This window comes from Chaetura pelagica, unplaced genomic scaffold (assembly GCF_000747805.2).
Source record: "Chaetura pelagica isolate M959 unplaced genomic scaffold, ChaPel_1.0 scaffold69, whole genome shotgun sequence".
Lineage (NCBI taxonomy): Eukaryota > Metazoa > Chordata > Aves > Apodiformes > Apodidae > Chaetura > Chaetura pelagica.
In genome coordinates, this window is record NW_009970724.1 from 13,211,809 (window position 1) to 13,222,097 (window position 10,289).

Here is a 10,289-nt window from a genome sequence, read left to right on the forward strand (position 1 = left end):
CATCATTTATTCATCTGTGCGTATGACACATACTATTTTTAGAAAAACAGATATTTACTGTTTATTGCAAAAAAGTTCACTGCAAATTTTTAACAAGATGGTAAGGCACTAACCTGGCAGGTTTGAGGATTATGCTGAAATTATTTTTCACAACTGATAACTTATCACAGTGAGAAATTTAAAAGTAATATAAAACTCTACTCATTAACTTTTTTTCACCTTTTAGATAGATAACTCTGTTGCTTCTTGGCCATAAATTAAAGAACAGCTTTCCCTAATTACTAGAATTATATATTCTTCTCATATTTGTTTGGCTGTCTCTCTGTATCATCAGATGAGGCATACTTAATTTACATTTAGTTCAGGTTCAAAGTCTGACTACATCTTAACCTCTGAAACTTAAATATCCAAAGGTGTTTGGCTAGACCAGAAGGGAGACTGCAAAGTTTCTTACATTTTACAATAGAATCATCACCTTTTAAACTACTTACTGTGTTGGATAACATGAAGAACCTAAATAACAAAACAGAGCCCTAACCTGAAAAGCATGGTGGAACACAGAAAAGAAGTACAATGAAACATTCCTGTTTCCCTTCATGCTAAGATTAAAAACAAAACAAAAATAAAAGCAGCAGTTGGGAGTTGAAAAACAACTAGGGTCATGCTGCTATTGTAAAAATACAATTTTCTGCTGCTGAGCTGCATACTTACTAATTAGCCTTCATCATTCTTTATACTTAAAAAGAAACCACAAGTCCCAGAACATTCATTGTGTTCATATTTTTTGAAGCTGAACTTCTACTCTAGTGAAGTAACCTGCAACTCCTTCAAAGCATCATCAGGAGGGAGACAGCAGCTTACAAAAAAACAGACTAGGGACAGCACTAGGATTACAGCCTTGCACAGTAGCTAGGAAAGCTGTGCAGGGATAATAGCAAAGGATTCAAACTGATTAGCAACTCCCCAATAATAATTACATCACAATAGGATAAACTACTTCATTCTGAAGCAATACTCTGGAACTCTATGTTATCCTGATGTATTTTGATGGGTATAATGGTACTTAATTAACTGAGCTCCACAAACAAAAGGAAAAAAAATCTGGTTAGGAAAGGATACAAAACAATGTGTTTTTATAGTATATATATTAAAACCTGTAATAAATCAGTGTTTTGGATCATAGCCAAAGCAATGCTTCTGATGATGCCACATACAGATTTCTTTTGAGACACAGTTCAGAAGGAAATATGTGGGGGTCTTTTTCGTATCAGATCTGACTAGTTTTAATTGATTAAGAAGTATTCATTAATCTTCATAAATTCCTTAGGACTAGCATAACAGATGTCTCCCTGCTATCAAAGATTTATTTGTCAAACAGAATAACTGGGAATAAACAGTGCAACTCTTAGTGTTACATTTAAATGGATATTTTTATTGAAATGATAAAACTAATAACAAAATGACAATACTAAAAGTTTGCTTTCTTTAACAAGCAGTTAAATGTCTGCAAATGTGTATTGACTATACATACTCAATGCAAATTGTTTTTGTTTACAGATAAATACTTACTCTTGTTTAAAATATTTTAACTCCTACACCTACCTTTTGACCTCCTGCAGATTCTGCACCGTGATGCTCCTTTTGTTTTTGTTCCTGTTCCATTATGTCTTTCAAATGTTCATTTACCTAGAGACAAAACAGCTTATTCAGTGGTCTGCTCTAAGAAACACGTGATAGAAATTATAAGTTTTCAAAAATTTTATAAACCACTACTACTGATTAACTAAAAAGATTAAACAAATACTTCAGACAATAGCCCTGAAGCTTAATCAGCAAATTTCAGTTTCAGATGCAGTCCGGGGACACTAGTTCACTAGTTGTTAGCTTTCCATTGTACAAACTATCCTGCCCCTTGTTATGTCTCATCACATTTAATTAACAGTGTATCCTTGTTAACTTGATTTGGTTATGCAGTGAAGGTAGATCATCACTCCAAGCAATACGTGTTGAAAAACAAACAGAATACCTTGGGTTTAAATCATGATAAATTACACACTAGAATGACAACTCTTAACGAGACAAAAAGAGACCCTCAAGCAGCTGTCAACATGACCATGACTGCTAACATGTCACATGTAATGTATGTTACAGTATTTTAGACTTCTCATTTATTTCGTTCAAATTACATGTTTAACCTATTTCTGCAAACTTTGCTTTTTACTACCCACACACAGCAGATGAAGGAACAGCCTGTATCAGACACAGCGTTGATATATCTACATACATACATACCCTACTCTAATCAAATCATATCGACTACAAAGAAAACCACAGCTTGCTTTTCCAGTACTCATACCTTGTTTATCCAGTACATGACAGCATCCTCGATGTCATAAGGTAGATCTGTAGCTTGGAAGAAGGATGAATACTGCTGAGTACATGCAATCACCTTCTCAACGCTGACCATCTCTACAGTATATGCCATCATAAGAGTATCAATCATGGCCAAGTGAGCACTCTACAAAGAGAAGCAGCAATACCACATTAGTCTGCAAAAGATCACTTTCTTATACGTTGTTTGTGAACATAGCCACAATACATGCAAAGAACAAAACTGTAAATGCTGCAAATACTCTATCCGGTTGTCAGCGTTTAAATGAAAGACAAATGAAGACAAACATGTAACAGATTAAAAAATGTAATGCAAACCACAGGGACATTAAACTAAAAAAAAAAAGCTTAAAATAACTTCTGTAACAAGATTAACACCAAAAATAAAGAATTGGAAATGAAAAAAATAAACTGTTTCAATTATTCAAACATTACATCACTTCTAACAGATCTAAAGAGATGTTTTAAATGTTTAGCCCTAGTGAAAACAAAAACCCATGCCTGATCAATGTTATTTGTACTGGAAATAAAAGCTGAGACTCTTAGGTAAACAATCTTAATTATAATGAAAATGCTGCCTTAATAAGTGTAAGTCTATCTATTTTAAAATACATAATCCAGGAAGAAGACACAATTATGCTAATATTAAGTACAAAACCCCAAATTATAGAAAATATTTATTGTTCTTCTAGTGAGCTAATTATTGTATACATATGCAAAACCAGATTTAAGATAAGCATATATTGATGAAGAAAAGATAGCTTCTCTTAGAAAATAAAGTATGTTTCTCCTGGTGTTATGTATTGAGAGACAATGGGTGTTTCATAGGTTGCAATAATTAAAAACAAACAAACTAACTCCCAAAAACAGCAACAAAAAGGAGCGTAACAACCAGGATCACATTAGATTATTGTAAATGAATAAGAAAAAGATGGCGGCTTATAGTGGCAGTGCCTATAGCTAAACAGATCTGCTTCTGCTTTATAAGAACAGCAAGAACTTTCCAAATATTAAGCAATATTTCCCATGAACCAGAACAACTTATAAGACAGTATTTTTTAAAACATCATCTTTAATCACAGCTCTGTATCCAAACAGAGACCCCAAACACTTGTTAACGCCATCACTTCAATTTTATAAAAAATATTCATACGAACATCTCACAAGGTAGCTATAACAGCAATGGCAACAGCAATAAACAATATGAGTCACACAGCAACATGCTACCTAATCACTGTAGTTAAGGTAGTACACGCATATATTTTATTGCAGAATTCCCAGCAGAAAAAAGATGAACAGATACAGATTTTGTGCTGCTCTTAGTGTTTGTGTCACTGGTGAAAGTGACAATCCTGGCCTCGGAAGCAGGCAACAGCACATACCCCTTTTTAAAATGCAGTTCAGTTGCTTTGTTTGACAGCAAAAAAGCAAAGTCTACTTATTTTAACTACTCAAGATATTGACAAAACTGTTCCTGACAGCCATCCTTCCTCAGATAAGCTTATTCTTGTTGGACCCTGGATGTGACCTCAGAGACTCCTGATGCCACACACTCCATCCACACTCCTAGCACAAACAGCACAGCTAGGCTAGGAACGAGCACCTCTTCACTCCTGCCACCATAGATAGACTTATTTTGAATAAACTCTTTTCACCATACGCATCTGCCTTATGAGTTTATTTACAGACCTTTAGTGGACAACTACTGATACAAGTTCTAGGGTGCAACAGATGGAAAGAGCTGGGGAGCTGAATTCTTGCCACCTCAAGTATTTAAGAAGGGAAAGACAGTAAATGTTGCCCATGATCTGCTTTCTGAGGAATCTGCACTCCCATGTGAAATTTGGCAATTCTATACATAGACACAAAAGAGTAGCTTCTTTGTTGGCCAAGAAATGCAGTGCAGAGACAGAGTTCAGGTGGAGTACCACATGGTAAAGTCCCAAAACCATGTGAGGGATTGCAGAGTCTTGGTCAGCCATACGAATCCATGCAGTTCTGCAGGGGTTTCCAGCTCAGACTGCAAAAGGGTAGTTGAGCAAGTGCAGAACAGGAAGAAAAAAGTGAAGACTTAGATTATCTCTGGTAATGGCTTTAATGCTCTTTCCTTGCTATATCTTTGTTGCCTAGTTTGAATAGCACCTGTGTTAAAACCTTGTGCCATTTCCACAACTTCCCCAGAAAATGAAATGGAGATATTAAAACAGGAAGAAAATGCTGGATTTGCTTTCTAAATGGAGGCAGTGCACAACACATTTTCCAGCCAGACCTAAGAGTGACCCCATGCAGAATGCTACTGCTAGAGGTGTGCTAGGAGTCATCTGTTCATCCAGAACCAGTCAGACTGCCTGCTGCCCAAGAGGATCGTTTTCACCCCCTGCCCAAGGGGTGAACACAGCCTTCCACTTGAGGTCTGACAGTCAAGGAAGCTCCAAGCACATTTGGAAGCACAATCTTCTTCCCCAATTGGTGATTCACAACCGGTTCACTGTCTACGGTGTTTGTGCTCTGAGACTGTCCTGCAAGAAAAGCAATCACTGGCAGCTCTCCCACAGGAGATAATCAGCTCTTAATCTATACCTAACATCTGTTCAAGTCACAAGTTCGCTTTTGGCATGACCCTTTAGAAAAATCACAGACAAAACCATTGCCTACTATGGTGCTTGAAGAAAGTATCAGGAAGAAAGAACACAGAGGATCTAATTGTCATCCTCATGCTAAAATAAATAAATCAATAAATCACACTTTCCTTGAGTCTTTTACTGAAAGAAAAAGTCCCCGAGTCACTATGCTTTGGAAAAGATATTTTATCTTTGTCAGGACATAGCTTTTGTAAATGGGAATATGTATTTTTCTTTTTATGGAAGTTGGTCATATTTCAATTTTTTTTTGCAAGAATTTTGTGAAACAATTTAGTAATATTTAAAAAAAAAAAGTCTTCACACTGTAACTCTCACTTGTACGACATACACACATTTCTAGATAAATTCTCTTAAGATTTTGCCTACACTGGAAAGGACATTCTAGCAAAGACCATAAGAGATCAGCTCTCTAAAATTAGCTGGGATAATATTTATATGACCTTTGTACCAATAGGTGTACATGTAACCAACTCTTTCAACCTGCTGAAAACAGAAGTTTTGGATCCAGATATTGCTCACAATAAAATCCAGTAAATTTAGCCAGTTACTTCATTTAAGTACACAGCACATTCCACACACTTGATGAAACTTACCCTGAAGATATCGCATACAACTAAGCAAGTAAGATTCAACTACGTTGAACTGTTTTCTGAATGCTAACTATAAGGAACATTTCTTAAACTGAAATTCCCATTAACTTTCTGCCAGTATATACCAGTTCTTAACTTAATGTTACTTTTCATTGCATGATAATCACCACAGATTGATTCTTACCAAGACAGAGCAAAGGAACAAAAGTAGAAAGATAATACAGTGACTAAGAGATCATCCTCACTAAAACAGTCACTGAGTTTATAACTGCTGTAAGATACTGATCATTCAGAATAACCATTATTGGACATGTACTTAAAGAGAAAAAACAGGTAGAAACAGGGTTGCTGATAAGCAGAATAAAAGACAGGAACAACAGGCAAGTAAGGGATTCAACATATAGAACAACTGCAGTGAAAAGGTTTGCCTGTGGGGATCTCCTCCCATACCTTGCTAACCCACATCTCTGAATTCAGGTCTCTTGCAGATTCTGAGAACACAGTTTGAAGAGGCTAAGGAGCTCTAGAGCCCAGGCGGCATTCTCCAAAGACCCTCCCCTGGATCATCAGTCTCACATGAATTTGCTAGCATGAGATACCACCTACATTCCAAGACTCAACTAAGACTGGAAAACTACAGAATTCCAGCTCAGCAAAAACACAGGCTAAGGCTCAATGCTGCAGGAGGGGAGGAAGGAATCCATGAGCAGAGTCAAGAGGCTAGAACTCTATTACAAATTTCAAAGCTACTGCTTCATTTCACCAACATTCACATAGTTCACTGAAGAGAACTCTGATACTACAAAATAAACAACATTGTTAAAATATTTCAATCAACCAAATGCAGCATTCTGAAGTAGACAGTTCTGCCCCATTTGTTGATTTTTGGACCTTATCCTTTTCTAGCTTCGCACTATACTTATGCCTAGTAAAATTTTAAAATAACCCCAGTTGCCTAGCTGTTCTTGTCCTGCAACAGAATGATCATGATGAATTACCTCCTTCTTGCATTTTCAAGCAGAACAAGCGCTTGACTCTGATAAGATGCTTGTTCAGCAAGAACAAGAATTATTGAGTCATGCCAAACACATCGTAGCAGGTTCTGCAAGGTAGAGGGAATGGTTTTATAGTTTCAACATTTATTATGACCAGCATTTGGTTAACTTTTAAATATAGTTTTTGATTATATGAATATATATATAACACTATTATTTGACTGATTATACACATCTGACATGGTAAAAGTTATTTTCTTATAAAAAAACATATTTATGAAGTCCAGGCACTTGTTGAGTTAGGCATTTTGATAGCACTTCTTCCACCTAAGGTTTCCTCATCATGCTTGTTAGGAAATTTAGTAATTTGATCTATTAACTCAACCCTAATTATATATTTAGCAGAGATTCCTGGATTCCTTCTGAACCATACAGCCAAGTGAGACTGTGCCTCCCTCCAGGTCTAGTGAAAACAGTGGCACAAAACACACCGGAATCAAGAACCACCAAATGGTGCTCAGATTATTTTTACTTTGCCATATTTTGGTTTCAGAATACCTGCCCTTCAATTTTTTTTTTCCCCTAATATACTTACCAATTACACCAGAAGTTGTCTGTATCCTGTCTGCTGGAAGAATTAATTGCCTAATGGTAAAAACTATGAAAGAATTTCAGTCCTTATGCCAAGTAAGCCATGTTTTAAAAATAAAATATTTGTAGTTGAACTGGTTAAACTAATATGAAAAATAAATGTAGGATAACTGATAACGAGATAGTTGCATATGTTTAGACGAATACATAGCACCACACAAGCCTCAAAGCTCTTAAAATTTTTGGTCTTTTTTCAGATAATTAAGGATTTTCCTTGATATCACTGTCAAATCTTGTCCAGATAAACCAGAAACAAAAATCCCTTATAAAAACTTATATTTTGTTACATGCGTTGTCTCCTTGCTCTTAAACTCTGGACATTTAAACCAAGAAGAAGCAGTTATTACACAAAACATCATCTGAATATCTTCTTTTGTAACAATCTCCGCCAATCTTTGAAGAAGATAGGGGTGGGAAAAAGAGAAACAGGGCTTCAGTTGTAAACCAACTATATCCATATATAAATGAAAACAAGTTCCTTCTTCCTCACTCACTCACACCTGCATAGAAATGACATTAAAAACAGTGGTTTAACTTCTCTGGCAGCTCAACTAAAGCACCTTCAGAGGCAGTTATCACCAGGAAGTATACAAGCCCATTCATCTTAACATCTGCTGAAGAAAAACAGCCTTAGGAGTGCTGGAGAACTACCACTTCCTCATGGAGGTTCAGGAGCAGTGACAAAAGAAGCTGGGCTCCTACATAATTTGGGGTGAAGAGTTCAGATTTGGGTGATGTGCTACATGTACATAAGAGGAAGCTAGAAACAGAAAGAGAGAAAATAGGCTGAGGTCGCAAAATAAGAATATGTGTAGCACTGGGGTCCTAATTCACAGAAATGAGAGTGGAAGAGGAAACAGAGGCATGTCTTCTCCAGTGCATGACTTCACCTGGCACTGCACCACAGCATGCTACTAAGTCCCACATACAAAGCCACTTAAGAGCCACAGCTCAGTATGTTATCAGAGCAGACTAGTTTTGAAACTTTGCAACAAACTTCTAGTTGATCCACTTCACAATTAAATATTGGCAGTCATTTTTGAATGCCAGCTTTTGTTGCTTGGGTAACCAATACAACACGCTTTCTGACTAATCTGTGCTTCTGCCTTAATATGAAACTAGCTAGTGACTCTCACACTTGATCTCACAATCCCTGTAAAGTTTAAAGCATTGATTGAATATAAAAGACCCATCTGGTAGAAGTCAGGCCATCCACTTGATATCACAACAACAAATTAGTAAGATTTTCCCTTATTTTATATAATTTCCCTAATTTTACATAATTCTAAACATCCGACATCTCATTTTACTGTCCAGCCACCCTGAGTTACAATGAACTGAGTTTTAATAACAAGCTCTTCTGCACACAGTACTAATGAGAGTGAGAGAAAAATGATTCTTTAATGACAGTCATGAACAGTATAGTACACTGGTTTGGTCAATTACCGTGTTTGACATAACAGATTGGAAGGTTGATTACTCACTGCAATTTAGGATGAGTTTCAGTTTGAGAAAGCATGTAAGAAATTTCTCATTTTCTGTAATTTGCTGGAAAGGAAGTCAAATAATATATGAAAGAAAGAACTTTGAAACCTAGGAAAACTTAAGACTAACTCCCTGCCCCAAAGCAACTCCAACTAGCTCAGGTTTCACAAGGACTTCTCTACACAAATTTTTAGTATCAACGAGAATGGACATCCTGCAACCTCTTTGGGCAATCACCCAATGTCTTCCACCATGTTAAGAGTTAGCTGGTATCCTTTTCAGTACAAAATCCCAGCTCATGGTAAACACATGGCTAAACTAAAATGTAGAGAAAGACTTTCTAGCTCTTACTGGCTTCAAATACTCTGTGCTCAGTATCACTATATTTGTGGGTTTTTTTGTTTTTTGTTTTTTTTGTTTTTTTTATGAAGGTGAACTCAGAACACTGCTTTCCTAGAAGCAGAAAGAGTTAGCTATGGTTCCCTCATTTCTCAAAGCAATAAAGCATCAAAGTAGGGCCAAATCATCCATGGAAATGTCCAGCTAAATTCCAGGATTGTTACTAAAAAGCCTACAGCTCACCCAAAGCCCAGCTGAACACTGCTTGTTGCCATGCTGCTCTCCTATAAATTCAGAATACCTTCAAAGAAAGTATAAAAAGGTGCAGACTTGAATCCAGTTTAATCCAGCCTACCACAAAGAACCTAAGTTGTTACAGTATGGTGTTAGAACTCAAAAATCAATTGGATGCTGTCTTTCAAAAGGAGGAAACAAGTGTAAGTTTTTGCTTGAAGAGCCAATACAACAAGGTTCCTAAATGTTCATCTGAACAAGCTCCTTAAAACTTTGTTCTGCTTTTCTACGTATACTGTCATTTCATTTTTTTAACCTTTCATTTATTAAACTGACAGTGAGATGGCTGCACAGTTCTGGGACTGACATTCCAGACTAAGATTTCGACTCCTACACTCGTACTCTGGGCTGGAACTTACGTGAGACTCTTGCCAAAATACAATGCTGCAAAACTACAGATTTAAATTACTTAGGGAAGGCATTTTAAGAACAATCTTTAATTATAAACAAGAGACCTGGGGTTTTGCTGCAAAACTCATCTTCATTTTTGAAAGGTGGCCATCCTTCTTGGTCCAAATTCGTTTTGTTTTTTTTTATGTTGAGGAAATGTGTGTATCTTTTAGCATCTTAGATAAAAAAAAACAAACCTTAGTGTTGAAGCTAGTGCTTCTGATACATAGACATCCAAGACCTAGGGATAACTGTATTCTGTCACATATCAAATATCACCTTATTTTTATAAAGCTGCTGCTCAGGGCTCTACGAAGCGTTTCTGTGATTTTTGTTAAACTGCTGATTTTAGGAGAGAAACATAACAATTTTTCTTAGGCTTAGATTTCTTTGTAGATCTAGGAAAACACTGGCTAAAGAAATCAAAACACTATGTCTGTTCATTTCAGCATACTTCCTACAAAAAAACCAACAACCTTCAATTTTTCTATTAATACATATTTATTTTCCCT

The 10,289-nt window shown here is 36.3% G+C and overlaps 1 protein-coding gene across 3 annotated transcripts in view; it reads right to left on the reverse strand.

Moving 5' to 3' along the window:
- CAMSAP2 (calmodulin regulated spectrin-associated protein family, member 2) overlaps positions 1-10,289 on the reverse strand; it is a 74,796-nt gene that overhangs the window by 34,277 nt on the left and 30,230 nt on the right. For all 3 annotated transcript variants that reach the window (XM_010006679.1, XM_010006678.1, XM_010006680.1), the window contains exons 3-4: positions 2,357-2,518; positions 1,603-1,686 (exon numbers count right to left, since the gene is read on the reverse strand). In XM_010006679.1, the coding sequence (XP_010004981.1) occupies positions 1,603-1,686; positions 2,357-2,518 (246 nt within the window). The remainder of the gene's footprint in view (positions 1-1,602; positions 1,687-2,356; positions 2,519-10,289) is intronic.